This window comes from Pelophylax lessonae, assembly GCF_965119305.1.
Source record: "Pelophylax lessonae genome assembly, chromosome: 3".
NCBI classification, from domain to species: domain Eukaryota; kingdom Metazoa; phylum Chordata; class Amphibia; order Anura; family Ranidae; genus Pelophylax; species Pelophylax lessonae.
The window spans coordinates 67,223,521-67,244,903 of NC_138770.1; the positions used below are offsets into that span (position 1 = coordinate 67,223,521).

General features: G+C 44.4%; 1 protein-coding gene across 1 annotated transcript in view; it reads left to right on the plus strand.

The window, feature by feature from the left end:
• The first annotated feature begins 19,773 nt into the window (after positions 1 to 19,773).
• The window catches only part of LOC309550883 (uncharacterized protein), a 51,888-nt gene continuing 50,278 nt past the window's right edge, over positions 19,774 to 21,383 (plus strand). The window contains exon 1 of the mRNA XM_082251259.1: positions 19,774 to 20,997. Coding sequence (XP_082107385.1) covers positions 19,956 to 20,997 — 1,042 coding nt within the window. The 5' untranslated portion in view covers positions 19,774 to 19,955. The remainder of the gene's footprint in view (positions 20,998 to 21,383) is intronic.

The following is a 21,383-nucleotide window of genomic DNA, read 5'->3' on the forward strand; positions in this document are numbered from 1 at the left end:
CTGCTCTCCATCCCAAAACATCCCCCTGTTTCAGCTGCTGGCAGAAGAGGGGAGGAAGGAAGCTAACAATGCTAGGGGGGGGGGCACACAGGAAGGCCCAGACAGCAGGTGGGGTGGGTATGCAGATATCCATCCACCTGCAGTGCAGCAGAAGAAAGTAAAAGGAGGAGAATCCGGCAGAGCTGCAGGGGGAGCCACAAAAGTTGGCAATAAGGCAGTACAGCCATCGCTCCTGCTCAGCAGGTACCCCGGCTCCCCTTTTGAAATAATGGGGCCTGAGCCCGGTACAGGAGGGCTGGCTGTACTGCCTTATCAGTGGCCCTGCTTGGAGGAACCACCATGTTTGGAGCATAGCACTGACTCCACGTTAGAATCTTATTTTAAATTTCACATCAGAGAGATAAGGTAACAAAATATGATCATGGCCAACGTTACAAGAAATGGGGGAGTGAAGGTCACAGGGACAGGAAGGACTTTCCCCCACTCTGATAGCAATACGGTTAATTTACTAAATGCAAATAGACTGTGCACTTTGCAATTGCACCATGCAAGGGCAGTTTCCCCAGAGCTTAGTAAACGAGAGGAAGCTCTGCTGACTTCCATCATCCAATCACGTGCAAGCAAAAATACGTTTTTTCATTTTCCTTACACGTGATTGCGTATTCTTTGCGAAGTGAAGCTTCCTCTCGTTTACTAAGCTCTGAGGCAGATGCCCTTGCAGATTGCAACTGCACTTGCACAGTTAATTTGCATTTAGTCAATCAACCCAAATGTGTTTTAGTGTGCCTGCTGGAGAGAACACTTACCCGTCTTTATACAGCGATGTTCCAGAGTGTCTAAGCTGCCTGGGACTCCCCTCCTCATTGGCTGAGACAGCAGAGCGGTGTGATTGACTGCCACCACTATCAATCAAAACCATTCAGCCAATCAGTAGAGAGGGGGGGGGGGGTGAAGGTCGCAGTTCCGTGTCTGAATAGAGCTGTGACTCGGCTCGGGTGCCCTCATAGCAAGCTGCTTGCTGTGGGGGCGCTCAACAGGAGGGAGGGGCCAGGAGAGCTGAATAGGAGGATCCGGGCTGCTCTATGCAAAACAATTACACAGAGCAGGTAAGTATGACGTTTGTTATTTATATAAAAAAAAAAAAAAAAAAAAAGACGAGACTTCACAATCACTTTAGTCATTAGTATCCGTGGAAGGAATGGTGCCCCATCATTGGTACCAGTGGGAGGAAAAGGAACCCCCACTGCCATCAGTGGAAAGAATATCTCAATCATTGATGTCAGTAGGAGGAATAGTGCCTCATTGCTGGTATGAGTGGGAGAGATAGTTCTTCATTACTGGTATCAATGGAAAGAATAGCTCCATCAATAGCATCAGTGGGAGGAATAGTGCCCCATCATTGGTATCAGTGGGAAGAATAGTGCTTCATCATTGGTATCAGTGGGAAGAATAGTGCTTCATCATTGGTATCAGTGGGAAGAATATTGCTTCATCATTGGTATCAGTGGGAAGAATAGTGCTTCATCATTGGTATCAGTGGGAAGAATAGTGTTTCATCATTGGTATCAGTGGGAAGAATATTGCTTCATCATTGGTGTCAGTGGGAAGAATAGTGCCCTATCATTGGTATCAGTGGAAGGAATAGTGCCCCATCATTGGTATCAGTGGAAGGAATAGCTTCATTATTTGTATCAGCGGGAAGAATAGTGCTTCATCATTGGTATCAGTGGGAAGAATAATGCCCCATCATTGGTATCAGTGAGAGGAATAGTGCTCCATCATTGGTATCAGTGGAAGGAATAGTGTCCCATCATTGGTGTCAGTGGGAAGAATAGTGCCCGATCATTGGTATCAGTGGAAGGAATAGCTTCATTATTGGTATCAGCGGGAAGAATAGTGCTTCATCATTGGTATCAGTGGGAAGAATAGTGCTTCATCATTGCTATTAGTGGTAAAAATAGTGCTTCCTCAATGGTATCAGTGGGAATAATAGTGCTTCATCATCATCATTGGTATCAGTGGGAAGAATAGTGCTTCATCATTGGTATCAGTAGAAGGAATAGTGCCCCATCATTGGTATCAGTGGGAAGAATAGTGCTTCATCATTGGTATCAGTGGGAAGAATAGTGCTTCATCATTGGTATCAGTGGGAAGAATAGTGCTTCATCATTGGTATCAGCAGGAAGAATAGTGCTTCATCATTGGTATCAGTGGGAAGAATAGTGCTTCATCATTGGTATCAGTGGGAAGAATAGTGCTTCATCATTGGTATCAGTGGGAAGAATATTGCTTCATCATTGGTGTCAGTGGGAAGAATAGTGCCCTATCATTGGTATCAGTGGAAGGAATAGCTTCATTATTTGTATCAGCGGGAAGAATAGTGCTTCGTCATTGGTATCAGTGGGAAGAATAATGCCCCATCATTGGTATCAGTGAGAGGAATAGTGCTCCATCATTGGTATCAGTGGGAAGAATAGTGCTTCATCATTGGTATCAGTAGAAGGAATAGTGCCCCATCATTGGTATCAGTGGGAAGAATAGTGCTCCATCATTGGTATCAGCGTGACGAATAGTGCTTCATCATTGGTATCAGTGGAAGGAATAGTGCCCCATCATTTGTGTCAGTGGAAGAAATAGCTCCATCATTGGTATCAGCAGAAAGAATTGTGCCCCATCATTGGTATCAGCGGGAAGAATAGTGCTTCATCATTGGTATCAGCGGGAAGAATAGTGCTTCCTCATTGGTATCAGCGAGAAGAATAGTGCTTCATCATTGGTATCAGTGGGAAGAATAGTACCCCATCATTGGTATCAGTGGGAAGAATAGTACCCCATCATTGGTATCAGTGGGAAGAATAGTACCCCATCATTGGTATCAGTGGGAAGAATAGTGCTTCATCATTGGTATCAGTGGAAAGAATGGTGCTCCATCCTTGGTATCAGCAGGAAGAATAGTGCTTCATCATTGGTATCAGTGGAAGGAATAGCTCCATCATTGGTATCAGTGGGAAGAATAGTGCCCCATCATTGGTATCAATGGGAAGAACAGTGCTTCATCATTGGTATCAGTGGAAAGAATAGTGCTTTATCATTGGTATCAGTGGAAGGAATAGTGCTTTATCATTGGTACCAGTGGGAGGAATAGTGCTCCATCATTGGTACCAGTGAGAGAATAGTGCTCCATTATTGGTACCAGTAAGAGGAATAGTGCTTCATCACTGATACCAGTGGGAGTAATAGTGCCCCATCATTGGTACCAGTGGGAGGAATAGTGCCCCATCATTGGTACCAGTGGGAGAAATAGTGCCCCATCATTGGTACCAGTGGGAGGAATAGTTCCCCATCATTGGTATCAGTGAGAGCAATAGTGCCCCATCATTGGTACCAGTGGGAGGAATAGTTCCCCATCATTGGTATCAGTGAGAGGAATAGTGCCCCATCATTGGTACCAGTGAGAGAATAGTGCTCCGTGATTTGTATCAGTGAGAGGAATAGTGCCCAATGACTGGTACCAGTGGAAGGAATGGTGCTCCACGATTGGAATCAGAGAAATAGTGCTCCATCATTGGTATCAGTGGGAGAAATAGTGCCCCATCATTGGTACCTGGTAACATTAGGAGGAATAATGCTTAAAGGGATTGTAAAGGCAGAAAGTTTGTTTAGCTTAATGCATTCTATGCATTTGGATAGGAAAAAACCTTCTGTGCGCAGCAGCTCCCTTCAGCCCCCCTAACACTTACCCGTCTTCATACAGCGATGTTCCAGAGTGTCTAAGCTGCATGGGACTCCCCTCCTCATTGGCTGAGACAGCAGAGCAGTGTGATTGACTGCCACTGCTATCAATCAAAACCATTCAGCCAATCAGTAGAGGGGGGGGGGGGGGCAGGTCGCAGTTCCATGTCTGAATAGACACAGAGCTGTGACTCGGCTCGGGTGCCCTCATAGCAAGGTGCTTGCTGTGGGGGCGCTCAACAGGAGGGAGGGGCCAGGAGAGCTGAATAGGAGGATCCGGGCTGCTCTATGCAAAACAATTACACAGAGCAGGTAAGTATGACGTTTGTTATTTATATTAAAAAAAAAAGATGAGACTTCACAATCACTTTAGTCATTAGTATCCGTGGAAGGAATAGTGCCTCATTGCTGGTATGAGTGGGAGAAATAGTTCTTCATCACTGGTATCAATGGAAAGAATAGCTTCATCAATAGCATCAGTGGGAGGAAATACTGCCTCATTGTTGGTATGAATGAGAGGAATAGTGCTCAGTTATTTGTATCAGTGGAATGGGAGGAATAGTGCTCCGTTATTGGTATCAGTGGGAAGAATAGTGCTTCATCATTGGTATCAGTGGGAAGAATAGTGCTTCATCATTGGTATCAGTGGTAAAAATAGTGCTTCATCATTGGTATCAGTGGGAAGAATAGTGCTTTATCATTGGTATCAGTGGTAAAAATAGTGTTTCGTCATTGGTATCAGTGGGAAGAATAGTTCTTCATCATTGGTATCAGTGGGAAGAATAGTGCTTCATCATTGGTATCAGTGGAAGTAATAGTGTTCCATCATTGGTATCAGTGGAAGTAATAGTGTTCCATCATTGGTTTTAGTTAGAAGAATAGTGCTTCATCATTGGTATCAGTGGGAAGAATAGTGCCCCATCATTGGTATCAGTGGGAAGAATAGTGCTTCATTATTGGTATCAGCGGGAAGAATAGTGCTTCATCATTGGTATCAGTGGAAGTAATAGTGTTCCATCATTGGTATCAGTGGAAGGAATAGTGTTCCATCATTGCTATCAGTGGGAAGAATAGTGCTTCATCATTGGTATCTGTGGGAAGAATATTGCTTCATCATTGGTATCAGTGGAAGTAATAGTGTTCCATCATTGGTGTCAGTGGGAGGAATAGTGCCCCATCATTGGTGTCAGTATGAGGAATAGTGTCCCATCATTGTTATCAGTGGGAAGAATAGTGCCCCATCATTGGTATCAGTGGGAAGAATAGTGCCCCATCATTGGTATCAGTGGAAGGAATAGCTTCACTATTGGTATCAGCGGGAAGAATAGCGCTTCATCATTGGTATCAGCGGGAAGAATAGTGCTTCATCATTGGTATCAGTGGGAAGAATAGTGCTTCATCATTGGTATCAGTGGGAAGAATAGTGCTTCATCATTGGTTTCAGTGGGAAGAATAGTGCTTCATCATTAGTATCAGTGGGAAGAATAGTGCCCCATCATTTGTGTCAGTGGAAGGAATAGCTCCATCATTGGTATCAGCGGAAAGAATAGTGCTTCATCATTGGTATCAGTGGGAAGAATAGTGCTTCATCATTGGTATCAGTGGAAAGAATAGTGCTTCATCATTGGTATCAGTGGGAGGAATAGTGTCTCATCATTAGTATCAGTGAGAAGAATAGTGCCCCATCATTGGTGTCAGTGGGAGGAATAGTGCTTCATCATTGGTATCAGTGGGAGGAATAGTCCCCCATCATTGGTGTCAGTGGGAGGAATAGTGCCCCATCATTGGTATCAGTGGGAAGAATAGTGCTTCATCATTAGTGTCAGTGGGAAGAATAGTACTCCCATCATTGGTATCAGTGGGAAGAATAGTGCTTCATCATTGGTATCAGTGGGAAGAATAGTGCTTCATCATTGGTATCAGTGGGAAGAATAGTGCCCCATCATTGGTATCAGTGGGAAGAATAGTGCCCCATCATTGGTATCAGTGGGAAGAATAGTGCTTCATCATTAGTATCAGTGGGAAGAATAGTGCTTCATCATTGGTATCATTGGGAAGAATAGTGCTCCATCATTGGTATCAGTGGGAGGAATAGCACCATCGTTGGTATCAGCGAGAAGAATAGTGCCCCATCATTTGTGTCAGTGGAAGGAATAGCTCCATCATTGGTATCAGTGGGAAGAATAGTGCTTCATCATTGGTATCAGTGGGAAGAATAGTGCTTCATCATTGGTATCAGTGGGAAGAATAGTGCTTCATCATTGGTATCAGTGGGAAGAATAGTGCTTCATCATTGGTATCAGTGGGAAGAATAGTGCTCCCATCATTGGTATCAGTGGGAAGAATAGTGCCCCATCATTTGTGTCAGTGGAAGGAATAGCTCCATCATTGGTATCAGTGGGAAGAATAGTGCTTCATCATTAGTATCAGTGGGAAGAATAGTGCTCCCATCATTGGTATCAGTGGGAAGAATAGTGCTTCATCATTGGTATCAGTGGGAAGAATAGTGCTTCATCATTGGTATCAGTGGGAAGAATAGTGCTCCATCATTGGTATCAGTGGGAGGAATAGCACCATCATTGGTATCAGCGAGAAGAATAGTGCCCCATCATTTGTGTCAGTGGAAGGAATAGCTCCATCATTGGTATCAGTGGGAAGAATAGTGCTTCATCATTGGTATCAGTGGGAAGAATAGTGCTCCATCATTGGTATCAGTGGGAGGAATAGCACCATCGTTGGTATCAGCGAGAAGAATAGTGCCCCATCATTTGTGTCAGTGGAAGGAATAGCTCCATCATTGGTATCAGTGGGAAGAATAGTGCTTCATCATTGGTATCAGTGGGAAGAATAGTGCTTCATCATTGGTATCAGTGGGAAGAATAGTGCTTCATCATTGGTATCAGTGGGAAGAATAGTGCTTCATCATTGGTATCAGTGGGAAGAATAGTGCTCCCATCATTGGTATCAGTGGGAAGAATAGTGCCCCATCATTTGTGTCAGTGGAAGGAATAGCTCCATCATTGGTATCAGTGGGAAGAATAGTGCTTCATCATTAGTATCAGTGGGAAGAATAGTGCTCCTATCATTGGTATCAGTGGGAAGAATAGTGCTTCATCATTGGTATCAGTGGGAAGAATAGTGCTTCATCATTGGTATCAGTGGGAAGAATAGTGCTCCATCATTGGTATCAGTGGGAGGAATAGCACCATCATTGGTATCAGCGAGAAGAATAGTGCCCCATCATTTGTGTCAGTGGAAGGAATAGCTCCATCATTGGTATCAGTGGGAAGAATAGTGCTTCATCATTGGTATCAGTGGGAAGAATAGTGCTCCATCATTGGTATCAGTGGGAGGAATAGCACCATCGTTGGTATCAGCGAGAAGAATAGTGCCCCATCATTTGTGTCAGTGGAAGGAATAGCTCCATCATTGGTATCAGTGGGAAGAATAGTGCTTCATCATTGGTATCAGTGGGAAGAATAGTGCTTCATCATTGGTATCAGTGGGAAGAATAGTGCTTCATCATTGGTATCAGTGGGAAGAATAGTGCTTCATCATTGGTATCAGTGGGAAGAATAGTGCTTCATCATTGGTATCAGTGGGAAGAATAGTGCCCCATCATTGGTATCAGTGGGAAGAATAGTGCTCCCATCATTGGTATCAGTGGGAAGAATAGTGCCCCATCATTTGTGTCAGTGGAAGGAATAGCTCCATCATTGGTATCAGCGGAAAGAATAGTGCTTCATCATTGGAATCAGTGGGAAGAATAGTGCCCCATCATTGGTATCAGTGGAAGGAATAGTGCCCCATCATTGGTGTCAGTGGGAGGAATAGTGCCCCATCATTGGTATCAGTGGGAAGAATAGTGCTTCATCATTGGTATCAGTGGGAAGAATAGTGCTTCATCATTGGTATCAGTGGGAAGAATAGTGCTTCATCATTGGTATTAGTGGGAAGAATAGTGCTTCATCATTGGTATCAGTGGGAAGAATAGTGCTTCATCATTGGTATCTGTGGGAAGAATATTGCTTCACCATTGGTATCAGTGGAAGTAATAGTGTTCCATCATTGCTGTCAGTGGGAGGAATAGTGTCCCATCATTGGTGTCAGTATGAGGAATAGTGTCCCATCATTGTTATCAGTGGGAAGAATAGCGCCCCATCATTGGTATCAGTGGGAAGAATAGTGCCCCATCATTGGTATCAGTGGAAGGAATAGTGCTCCATCATTGGTATCAGTGGGAAGAATAGTGCTTCATCATTGGTATCAGTGGGAAGAATAGTGCTCCATCATTGGTATCAGTGGGAGGAATAGCACCATCGTTGGTATCAGCGAGAAGAATAGTGCCCCATCATTTGTGTCAGTGGAAGGAATAGCTCCATCATTGGTATCAGTGGGAAGAATAGTGCTTCATCATTGGTATCAGTGGGAAGAATTGTGCTTCATCATTGGTATCAGTGGGAAGAATAGTGCTTCATCATTGGTATCAGTGGGAGGAATAGTGCTTCATCATTGGTATCAGTTGGAAGAATAGTGCTTCATCATTGGTATCAGTGGGAAGAATAGTGCCCCATCATTGGTATCAGTGGGAAGAATAGTGCTCCCATCATTGGTATCAGTGGGAAGAATAGTGCCCCATCATTTGTGTCAGTGGAAGGAATAGTGCCCCATCATTGGTATCAGTGGAAAGAATAGTGCTTCATCATTGGAATCAGTGGGAAGAATAGTGCCCCATCATTGGTATCAGTGGAAGGAATAGTGCCCCATCATTGGTGTCAGTGGGAGGAATAGTGCCCCATCATTGGTATCAGTGGGAAGAATAGTGCTTCATCATTGGTGTCAGTGGGAAGAATAGTGCTTCATCATTGGTATCAGTGGGAAGAATAGTGCTTCATCATTGGTATTAGTGGGAAGAATAGTGCTTCATCGTTGGTATCAGTGGGAAGAATAGTGCTTCATCATTGGTATCAGTGGGAAGAATAGTGCTTCATCATTGGTATTAGTGGGAAGAATAGTGCTTCATCATTGGTATTAGTGGGAAGAATAGTGCTTCATCATTGGTATCAGTGGGAAGAATAGTGCTTCATCATTGGTATCTGTGGGAAGAATATTGCTACGTCATTGGTATCAGTGGAAGTAATAGTGTTCCATCATTGGTGTCAGTGGGAGCAATAGTGTCCCATCATTGGTGTCAGTATGAGGAATAGTGTCCCATCATTGTTATCAGTGGGAAGAATAGTGCCCCATCATTGGTATCAGTGGAAGGAATAGCTTCACTATTGGTATCAGCGGGAAGAATAGCGCTTCATCATTGGTATCAGCGGGAAGAATAGTGCTTCATCATTGGTATCAGTGGGAAGAATAGTGCTTCATCATTGGTATCAGTGGGAAGAATAGTGTTTCATCATTGGTATCAGTGGGAAGAATAGTGCTTCATCATTGGTATCAGTGGGAGGAATAGTGCTTCATCATTGGTATCAGTGGGAAGAATAGTGCTTCATCATTGGTATCAGTGGGAGGAATAGTGCCCCATCATTTGTGTCAGTGGAAGGAATAGCTCCATCATTGGTATCAGCGGAAAGAATAGTGCTTCATCATTGGAATCAGTGGGAAGAATATCGCTTTATCATTGGTATCAGTGCGAAGAATAGTGCTTCATCATTGGTATCAGTGGGAGGAATAGTGTCTCATCATTAATATCAGTGAGAAGAATAGTGCCCCATCATTGCTGTCAGTGGGAGGAATAGTGCTTCATCATTGGTATCAGTGAGAGGAATAGTGCCCCATCATTGGTGTCAGTGGGAGGAATAGTGCCCCATCATTGGTATCAGTGGAAGGAATAGTGCCCCATCATTGGTGTCAGTGGAAGGAATAGTGCCCCATCATTGGTGTCAGTGGAAGGAATAGTGCCCCATCATTGGTGTCAGTGGGAGGAATAGTGCCCCATCATTGGTGTCAGTGGAAGGAATAGTGCCCCATCATTGGTGTCAGTGGGAGGAATAGTGCCCCATCATTGGTATCAGTGGGAAGAATAGTGCTTCATCATTGGTATCAGTGGGAAGAATAGTGCTTCATCATTGGTATCAGTGGGAAGAATATTGCTTCATCGTTGGTGTCAGTGGGAAGAATAGTGCCCTATCATTGGTGTCAGTGGAAGGAATAGTGCCCCATCATTGGTATCAGTGGGAAGAATAGTGCTTCATCATTGGTATCAGTGGGAAGAATAGGGCTTCATCATTGGTATCAGTGGGAAGAATAGTGCTTCATCATTGGTATCAGTGGGAAGAATATTGCTTCATCGTTGGTGTCAGTGGGAAGAATAGTGCCCTATCATTGGTGTCAGTGGAAGGAATAGTGCCCCATCATTGGTATCAGTGGAAGGAATAGCTTCATTATTTGTATCAGCGGGAAGAATAGTGCTTCATCATTGGTATCAGTGGGTAGAATAATGCCCCATCATTGGTATCAGTGAGAGGAATAGTGCTCCATCATTGGTATCAGTGGAAGGAATAGTGTCCCATCATTGGTGTCAGTGGGAGGAATAGTGCCCCATCATTGGTATCAGTGGGAAGAATAGTGCTTCATCATTGGTATCAGTGGGAAGAATAGTGCTTCATCATTGGTATCAGTGGGAAGAATAGTGCTTCATCATTGGTATCAGTGGGAAGAATAGTGCCCCATCATTGGTATCAGTGGGAAGAATAGTGCTCCCATCATTGGTATCAGTGGGAAGAATAGTGCTTCATCATTGGTATCAGTGGGAAGAATAGTGCCCCATCATTTGTGTCAGTGGAAGGAATAGCTCCATCATTGGTATCAGCGGAAAGAATAGTGCTTCATCATTGGAATCAGTGGGAAGAATAGTGCCCCATCATTGATATCAGTGGAAGGAATAGTGCCCCATCATTGGTGTCAGTGGGAAGAATAGTGCTTCATCATTGGTATCAGTGGGAAGAATATTGCTTCATCATTGGTATCAGTGGGAAGAATATTGCTTCATCATTGGTATCAGTGGGAAGAATAGTGCCCCATCATTGGTGTCAGTGGCAGGAATAGTGCCTCATCTTTGGTATCAGTGGGAGGAATAGTGTCCCATCATTGGTATCAGTGGGAAGAATAGTGCCTCATCATTGGTATCAGTGGGAGGGATAGTGTCCCATCATTGGTGTCAGCGGGAATAACAGTGCTCCATCATTGGTATCAGAGGAAAGAATAGCTTATTCATTAGTGTCAGTGGGAGAACTAGTGCCCCAAGGGCCCAATATAGGCAAACAAAGGGCCGCATCCAGCTCCTGGGCGGCATTTTGAAGACATTTGTTTTAGAAGGAATCCCACAGGTATGACGTATACACACTTTCATTGGTACATGGTGAACCAATGTAACTATGCAAAAATATTTATACCTGGCATTCGACTTTGAAAAAGGGACAAATTTTGGGAATGTTAGAGAGGTGAAGGCAGCAAGATGTGGATGGTGATTGGGCGTGGGAAAAGGGGTTTAATGCCTTTCGTGGCCGTGAAGAAAATCATTGCATTAGCGGCCTGTGTACACCCCTGTACACTGCCTCTGCAGTAGGGTTGGCACTTCATTCCTTTAAACCCGAACATATATCAGTTACACAAATTCTGTGGCTTTTTAAGGTGGTAATTATAGTGTTTGTAACTTTCTTAAAAAACTGTCACTGCCAGACCCTCTTTTATGCATTAACACACAGTTTACATATTTGTGGAAAACAAAGCCTCTAAATACAGTTTTTTAGAGATCTTCAGGCCGGTCACGTGACTCCCGGCCGCTCCTCAACTCCGATGTACGGGCAACAGTGGGAGGTGCCAAGCTCTCCCACTGACGTCAGCCAGGGAGGTCACGTGACCGCTGTGCTGGCCCCTCAGCCCCTCACGCTGTAGCCCTTAGATTGGAGAGGAGAGCACCATGAGTCACGTGGCCGGCCTGAAGATCTCAAAAAAAAATGATATCTATAGGCTTCGTTTTCCACAAATATGTACACTGTGTGTTAATGCTGCATAAAAGAGGAGGTGGCAGAGACATTTTTATAAGATTACCGTAGAACGAATAGCGGCAGGAGGAGGGGGGGCGGAGACTGCTAACAGACACACAGTTGACAGGCAGGGAGGACAGAGGGGGAGAGAGCAGAGCTGCGAATGACGGAGGCACTTAAACTGAGCACAGTGTCTGGGCTCAGTAGTCATATTAACCACTTCAGCCCCAGAAGGTTTTACCCCCTCATGACCAGGGTATTTTTTTTGCAATTCGGCACTGCATTGCATTAACTGACAATTGCACGGTCGTGTGACGCTGTACCCAAATAAAATTTATGTCCCTTTTTCCCCCACAAATAGAGCTTTCTTTTGATGGTATGTGATCACTTCTGCGGTTTTTATTTTTTGTGCTCTAAACCAAAAAAGACCGACAATTTTGAAAAAAAAAAAAAAATTTTTTACTTTCTGCTATAAAACATTCCCAATAAAAAATTTTTAAAAAATCGAATTTCTTTATCAGTTTAGGCCAATTTGTATTCTGCTACATATTTTTGGTAAAAAAAAAAAAAAAAAAAAATCCCAAAAAGCGTATATTAATTGGTTTGGACAAAAGTTATAGCGTCTGCAAACTCTGGGATAGATTTATGGACTTTTTTTTTTTTTTAGTAATGGCGGCGATCAGTGATTTTTAGCGGGACTGAGACATAGCGGCGGACAATTCTGACACTAAGTGACAGTTTTTGGGGACCAGTGACACCAATACAGTGAATCAGTGTTAAATAATATGCACTGTTACTGTATAAATGGCACTGGCAGGGAAGGCGTTAACATCAGGGGCGATCAAGGGGTTAAGTGTGCTCCTAAGGAGTGTTTTCTAACTGTAGGGGGAGGGACTGACTGCAGTAAGAGAGAGATCCGTGTTCCTGATTAGTAGGAACACACGATCTCTCCCTTCCTGTCTGACAGAATAGCCGTCTGCCTTGTTTACATAGGCAGACGGCTGTTCTGTCAGTGTCCTTGACAATCGCGGGAGGCCGGCGGCGATCGGTCCCACGGACCAGTGTTAATTTTGGCAGCAAATTTCAATTTAGTTTTAGTCTTAGTCTTAGGACTAAAATGGCATTTTAGTTTTAGTCCTATTTTAGTCTTCTGCAAGTGTTTTAGTTTTAGTCGTATTTAGTCGACTAAAACTCCAGTATATTTTAGTCGACTAAAACGCCCTACATTTTAGTCGACTAAAACTCATTTTAGTCATCTATAATCAAATGGGTGTAGTTCAATTGTAATTTGTAATGCATTATTTAAGCATTTCTCTACAATTTCCAAACTCATTATATACTACTGCTGGTCCTGGAGTGAAAAATCTAATGTGTTATTATTTATGCTTTGAGCATGCACCAGTGTTATTTTTTGGCAGCAAATTTCGATTTAGTTTTAGTTATAGTCTTTTGACTAAAATGCCATTTTAGTTTTAGTCGTATTTTAGTCATCTGAATTGTGTTAGTCGACGAAAACGTTTTAGTCGGTTTTAGTCGACGAAATTAACACTGCCACGGACTGGCTTCTGCTGTGTCTAATCACAGTGGGAGTGCGGATTCAGCGGCGCGCACGCCCCCTAGTCCCTTAAAGCAAAATCACATACATATATATATATATATATATATATATATATATATACACGTGATTTTGTGCGTAAGGACCGCCCTGCCGCAGTATATGTAAAGTGGGCGGTCCTTAACCACTTCTGGACCGGAAGGATTTGCCCCCTTAATGACCAGCCCTTTTTTTGCGTTTTGGCACGGCGTTACTTTAGCGGACAATTTCGCGGTCGTGCAACGCTGTACCCAAATAAAATTGATGTCCTTTTTTTCCCATATATAGAGCTTTCTTTTGGTGGTATGTGATCACTTCTGCGGTTTTTATTTTTTGTGCTCTAAACCAAAAAAGACCGACAATTTTGAAAAAAAAAAAAAAATTTTTTACTTTCTGCTATAAAACATTCCCAATAAAAAATTTTTAAAAAATCGAATTTCTTTATCAGTTTAGGCCAATTTGTATTCTGCTACATATTTTTGGTAAAAAAAAAAAAAAAAAAAAATCCCAAAAAGCGTATATTAATTGGTTTGGACAAAAGTTATAGCGTCTGCAAACTCTGGGATAGATTTATGGACTTTTTTTTTTTTTTAGTAATGGCGGCGATCAGTGATTTTTAGCGGGACTGAGACATAGCGGCGGACAATTCTGACACTAAGTGACAGTTTTTGGGGACCAGTGACACCAATACAGTGAATCAGTGTTAAATAATATGCACTGTTACTGTATAAATGGCACTGGCAGGGAAGGCGTTAACATCAGGGGCGATCAAGGGGTTAAGTGTGCTCCTAAGGAGTGTTTTCTAACTGTAGGGGGAGGGACTGACTGCAGTAAGAGAGAGATCCGTGTTCCTGATTAGTAGGAACACACGATCTCTCCCTTCCTGTCTGACAGAATAGCCGTCTGCCTTGTTTACATAGGCAGACGGCTGTTCTGTCAGTGTCCTTGACAATCGCGGGAGGCCGGCGGCGATCGGTCCCACGGACCAGTGTTAATTTTGGCAGCAAATTTCAATTTAGTTTTAGTCTTAGTCTTAGGACTAAAATGGCATTTTAGTTTTAGTCCTATTTTAGTCTTCTGCAAGTGTTTTAGTTTTAGTCGTATTTAGTCGACTAAAACTCCAGTATATTTTAGTCGACTAAAACGCCCTACATTTTAGTCGACTAAAACTCATTTTAGTCATCTATAATCAAATGGGTGTAGTTCAATTGTAATTTGTAATGCATTATTTAAGCATTTCTCTACAATTTCCAAACTCATTATATACTACTGCTGGTCCTGGAGTGAAAAATCTAATGTGTTATTATTTATGCTTTGAGCATGCACCAGTGTTATTTTTTGGCAGCAAATTTCGATTTAGTTTTAGTTATAGTCTTTTGACTAAAATGCCATTTTAGTTTTAGTCGTATTTTAGTCATCTGAATTGTGTTAGTCGACGAAAACGTTTTAGTCGGTTTTAGTCGACGAAATTAACACTGCCACGGACTGGCTTCTGCTGTGTCTAATCACAGTGGGAGTGCGGATTCAGCGGCGCGCACGCCCCCTAGTCCCTTAAAGCAAAATCACATACATATATATATATATATATATATATATATATATATATACACGTGATTTTGTGCGTAAGGACCGCCCTGCCGCAGTATATGTAAAGTGGGCGGTCCTTAACCACTTCTGGACCGGAAGGATTTGCCCCCTTAATGACCAGCCCTTTTTTTGCGTTTTGGCACGGCGTTACTTTAGCGGACAATTTCGCGGTCGTGCAACGCTGTACCCAAATAAAATTGATGTCCTTTTTTTCCCATATATAGAGCTTTCTTTTGGTGGTATTTGATCACCTCTGCGGTTTTTATTTTTTGCACTATAAACAAAGAGCGACAATTCCTAAAAAAAAACAAACAAAAAAAAAAAACACTATTTTCACATTATGCTATATAACATTCCCAAAAAAAATTTAAAAATCAAAAATCAATAGAAATCAATTTTTTCATCATTTTAGGCCAATTTGTATTCTGCTACATATTTTTGGTAAAAAAAAAAAATCCCAAAAGGGGAATTTTGATTGGTTTGTGCAAAAGTTATTGCGTCTCTACAAACTAGGGGAAAGTTTAAGAGCCGGTTCGCATACAGACGACCCGACTTGCCGGGGCGACCTGTATAGTCGCGGTGCACAGCGCACCGCGACCTCGGAGAGACCTGCACGGACTTCATATCATTGAAGTCAATGCAGGTCGCCCCAAAGAAGCTCAGGACCCTTTTTCTAAGTCGGAGCGACTTGTGTCGCTCCTATTATAACGGGTCCTGTGCTAATCTATGGCAGGTGACCCTGGTCGTTGACAAGTCGCCCCAGTGTGAACCGGCTCTTATGACATTTTTGTTTATTTATTTATTTATTTTTTACTAGTAATGGCGGCGATCTGCGATTTTTAGCGGGACTGCGACATTGCGGCGGACAGATCGGATCCCTAACTGACATTATGACATTTTTGGGGGTACCAGTGACATTACTACAGTAATCAGTGCTATACATATGCACTGTTACTGTAATAATGACACTGGCAGGGAAGGGGTTAACCCTGTGGGTAATCAAAGGGGTTAAATGTGAGCCTAGGGGAGTGATTCTAACAGTATGGGGGATGGGCTTTTCAAATGATCACAGAGACCTAGTGACATTTCAATAAAGTTCTAAATAAATAAATAAAATATTGAAATAAAATTTGGTAGATAATCCCTGAATAGTGAGAGGATTGTCCTGATCACTGAGCTCAGGCCTGTGCCCTTCCCCCTCCATGTGGATCGGCTTCCCCACTGGCGAGCGGGCCCGTGCGCCCGCCCCCCAGGATCGCTCCCGTGAACCGATTCGCAGGAACCTGCCGCCGTATATAGGCGGCGGCTGTTCGGCAAGTGGTGAGTTTACAGAGGAGAGGACAGAAGCAGGCAGGATCAGCCAGGTATTTTAGGTGATGCAGGGGGCCAAATTACTCAGCACAAGCCCTGTTTTGTATAACATGCTTTAAAGTTTAAGGGAACCGGATCCTTTTTTTTGTTGTTTATATATAAGGACCCCTTTGGACCGATTTTGGATCACTGTGGCGCTCACGGGCACACTGTCTGACAGCCACTCTTTACTTTTCTTCCTTTCCCAGTGAATTATGTATATGGGAGACTTGGCATTCCTCTTTTGGTATATTACCATTTTAATTAACCACTTAAGCCCCGGAGGATTTGGCTGCTAAAAGACCAGGGGTTTTTTTGCGATTTTTTACTGCGTGACTTTAACGGACAATTGCGCGGTCGCGCGACGCTGTACCTAAACTAATTTCACGTCCTTTTTTCCCCACAAACAGAGTTTTCTTTTGGTGGTATTTGATCACCTGTACGATTTTTTGATCATGCGCTATAAACAAAAAAAGAGCGTCAATTTTGCAAAAATAACAATATTTTTCACATTTTTTTTATATGAAATTCCCCCCCAAAAATGTAAAAATCTAAATTTTTTAACATTTTCGGCCAATTTGTTTTATGCTACATATGTTTGGTAAAAAAAATCGCAAAAAGTGTATTTTGATTGGTTTGCGCAAAAGTTATCCCGTTTACTAACAAAGGGAAAGATTTTTGGCATTTTTGGTGTTTTTTTTTTTTTTAACGCGTAATGGCGGTGATCTGCGATTTTTTTTTTCGGTACTGCGACATTGCGGCAGACAGATCGGACCCTTGACTGACATTTTTGACACTTTTGGGGTTACCAGTGACATTACTGCAGTAATCAGTGCTATACATATGCACTGTTACTGCAAAAATGACACTGGCAGGGAAGGGGTTAACTGTATTGGAGAGGGAGGGGTTAAGTGTGTCCTAGGGGCGTGTTTCTAACTGTAAAGGGACATGGTTATTGGTGTAAAAACAAAGATCAACGGTCCTACATAGTAGAACCGTCTGATCTTCATTTTTACACCAGGGAGAATGACAGGCGGCTTGTTTACATAAGCCGCTCCGCCTTTCTCCCTTCACAGGAGCGATCGTAGTGTGACCGGCGGACGATCGGGTCCGCCGGTCACACGCGCTGACTTGTCAGTGAACGAGCTGCGGCTGCGCGCCCGCCCGCAATTGGCTCTCAAGTCAGTGACAGGCGAGTGACGTACCCATACGTCACTCTGCCTGGCCAAGGCTGACCACCGCAGTATATAGTCGTGCGGCGGTCGGCAACCGGTTAACAGCCCATTCCTTTCCATATGAGGACTCCCTCTGGTAGGTACCCCTACTTAACAATTATGATATTTCCTATAGAAATGTATGTTTTTCTGAATATATCTTTATTTATATAATACTAAAAGAAAATTTACTTATATAGGCACAATTAGTGTTTTGAACTCTGGTTGAACCCTGAAGAAGGGTATTACACCCGAAACGCGTAGGGTCCTGTCCAGTTTTCTCCACCAGCTGTACCTAGGAGTCTTCTGTGCTAAAAATGGTCTGTTTTTGCATGGAATTTTAACCGGTTGCCGACCGCCGCACGACTATATACTGCGGCGGTCAGCCCCGGCCAGGCAGAGTGACGTATCGATACGTCACTCGCCTGTCACTGACTTGCGAGCCTATTGCGGGCGGGCGCGCGCCCGCCGCGGCTCGTTCACAGACAAGTCAGTGCGTGTGACCGGCGGACTCGATGTCCGCCAGTCACACTACGATCGCTCCTGTGAAGGGAGAAAGACAGAGCAGCTTGTGTAAACAAGCTGCCTGTCAGTTCTCCCTGTGTAAAAGTGAAGATCTGTCCGTTCTACTATGTAGAACGGTTGATCTTTGCTTTTACACCAATAGCAATGTCCCTACACAGTTAGAATCACGCCCCTAGGACACACTTAACCCCTCCCTGTCCAATAAAGTTAACCCCTTCCCTGCCAGTGTCATTTTTGCAGTAACAGTGCATATATATAGCACTGATTACTGCAGTAATGTCACTGGTACCCCCAAAAGTGTAAAAAATGTCAGTCAAGGGTCCGATCTGTCCGCCGCAATATCGCAGTACCGAAAAAAAAATCGCAGATAGCCGCCATTACGCGTTAAAAAAAAAACACCAAAAATGACAAAAATCTTTCCCTTTGTTAGTAAACGCGATAACTTTTGCGCAAACATAGGTAGCATTTTTTTTTTACCAAACATAGGTAGCATAAAACAAATTGGCCGAAAAATGTTAAAAAATTTTGATTTTTACATTTTTTTTTGGGGAATTTCATATAAAAAAATGTGAAAAATATTGTTATTTTTGCAAAATTTACGCTCTTTTTTTGTTTATAGCGCGTGATCAAAAAATCGCACAGGTGATTAAATACCACCAAAAGAAAGCTCTGTTTGTGGGAAAAAAAGGACGTCAAATTCGTTTAGGTACAGCGTCGCACGACCGCGCAATTGTCCGTTAAAGTCACGCAGTAAAAAAATCGCAAAAAAAAACCCTGGTCCTTTAGCAGCCAAATCCTCCGGGGCTTAAGTGGTTAATTCTGATGTATATCTAGTCATTTTTTGTTTGGAATATGCATTTCTGTGTAATTTAGTATTTTGCTATTTTTGTGTACAAATAAAAATGGATTGTTTAAATACTACAGTGTATACTCTTTTCAGTGGTTCAGTGGCATTTCCAGTGCCTAACAATTGGGGGTACCCTTTCTATATTTTTTTGTTTTTCGTCTTACAAAAACTTTAAATTAGCCTCAGAACCTGTGTAATTTGTATGTGTTTTGTTTTTAGGAGATAGCGTGGCAACCTTACTCTGCAGCTAAAAGTGGGGTGGGGGGTGTTAAAAGCACAGCTCAATCATTGTGCTTTACCGCCCCACAACTGCTAGCGTGAACATGCTCTTGCCTAGACTCTGAGTTATTATCAGCCGCAGTAATAAATGGGCACAGTCCGGGCCGAACTGTAAACAGCAACAAAAAATACAGGCACACAATATATAATGTGCATTTTATTGATTGCATTATTGTATCCGTGTTACCCACCGCACCAGTATTCAATTTAACAAATGTTTTTTTTTTTTTTTTCATTCTGAAAATACTAGTTGTCTGGCTGTCATCCTGAACATCTGGCTTCAATACATTGGGCAAGCAAGTATATTAGGACCCTGTCTGTAAATCACAAAGTATTAAAGCCCGAGGTTCATAACAGCCGGTTCAGGTATGGAAGCTTCCTTTATTTCCAGCAAAAGATCAATTTGAATTAAAATACACAGCTGTGGACTAGCATAGCAACCAGATGACAAGCTGAGCACTACGCATGCGCAGAACTGAAGCCCTAGCAATTTTCCGCAGACACCCCGACGTCATGCGTGCCTTCTGGTATGTAACGACGTGCGTGCGTGTTTGCTTCCTTGTGCGCCTGCGCAGTACGCACCAAGAGCCTCTGGCAAATTCTGCGCCTGCGCAGTTTAAACGAATCAGTTTCCCGGGGTGGCGCGCCTGCGCAGTGCCCCGGGGCGCTCTCGCGAGATCACCGGTGAACGGGAAGTGCGGCTGTCGAGAGGGAGCGGTTGGGAAAAAGTAACGGGACCTGGGCCGTTACGTCACTCGGCCCCTCGACCGAGCACCCCTAGTGCCCCCCTAAAGGCTATGACGTCATACCCTCATTAGGCCTTTCCCGTGATGACGTCACCCGCGCCGTCCATTAACAGAAAGATGGAGGACCCCGGGCAGCACCCTGACAACAAGAACACCCTGAAGAAGACCAAGTTTGACCTGCGCATAGTCCAGGCCTACCTGCAGCGGGCCCGGGAGGAGCGCCCCCTGCTGGCCGTCCCCGTGGCGGAGCTGGACGCCCACCTGGCCAACTTCATTCGCACCCACCGCAAGCAGGACGGCTCAGAGTACGAACCCGGCACCCTGCGTGGCATCCTGGGCAGCTTGGACCGCCACTTCGAGAGGTGTGGCTACCCGCACGCCATCTACCGCTCCCGCGACACCAAGTTCCTTAGAACCGTGGCCGCCATGAAAGAGAAGCAGAGCTACCTAAAGACCATCGGCAAAGGGAACCACCCGCACCACGCCGAGCCGCTGACCGAGCGCGAGATCGAGCTGCTCTACGCCACCGGCGCCATCGGCCTCCACAACCCCACCGCCCTCCTCTACATGCTCTTCTTCAACATCGGCCTTCACTTCAGCCTCCGCACCATGGAGCAGCACAACCTCAAGTGGGGCGACATCACCCTCAAGGCCGATGCCCAGGGACGCAAGTACCTGGAGCACACCAAGAAGCTGTCGCCGGGCCGGGGCGGCGCCAAGTTCCACCCCTCGCACACCATGCGCATGCAGATCTACGAGAGCCCTGAGCAGCCGGAGCGCGACGTGGTGAAGGCCTATGAGAAGTACTCGGTGGAAAGGCCGGAGAAGATGAAGTGCGAGGACGCCCCCTTCTACCTGACGCCGCAGCCCGACTGCCGGCCCGGCTACGCCCGCTGGTTCAAGAACCTGCCCATGGGCGAATCCAGGATCCGCGGCATCATGAAGCACCTGAAGATGGCCGCCGGACTGTCGCCGCAGAGGAAGATCTTGGGGCGCTCCCCGCTGAAGAGCCCCGTCCTGCTGGGGAGCAGCATGGCTTCCATTTTGTCCGCCCAGGTCAAGGCCCTGAGGGGGGAACCGTCACTGAATGGCTGCCGGAGCAACTGTGTCCCCATAAAGAAGGAGGGTGAGTAGAAAGCAACGTTGCCCACCAGACGTCCGTATATTCCATTATATCCTGTTAGCCGACTATATACACAGCACTTGGCACATACGCCAAGCGCCCATACAGACTGGCGCGACATGACTTGCTGGGGCGACCTTGACGCAACTTGCAGTGACTTCATGTAATTGAAGTCAATGCAGGTCGCCTCCAGGTCGCCCCAAAGTAGTACAGGATCCTTTTTCTAAGTCGGAGCGACTTGTGTCGCTCCTATTAGAACCGGTCCCGTACTATTCAATGGCGAGCGACCGACCGCGACTTGTCAGGCGACCAAGTCGCCTGACAAGTCGCGATAGTGTGAATGGACCCTGAACCATCACTGATGGTCTCTGCTGCGGTTACTGCTTGTG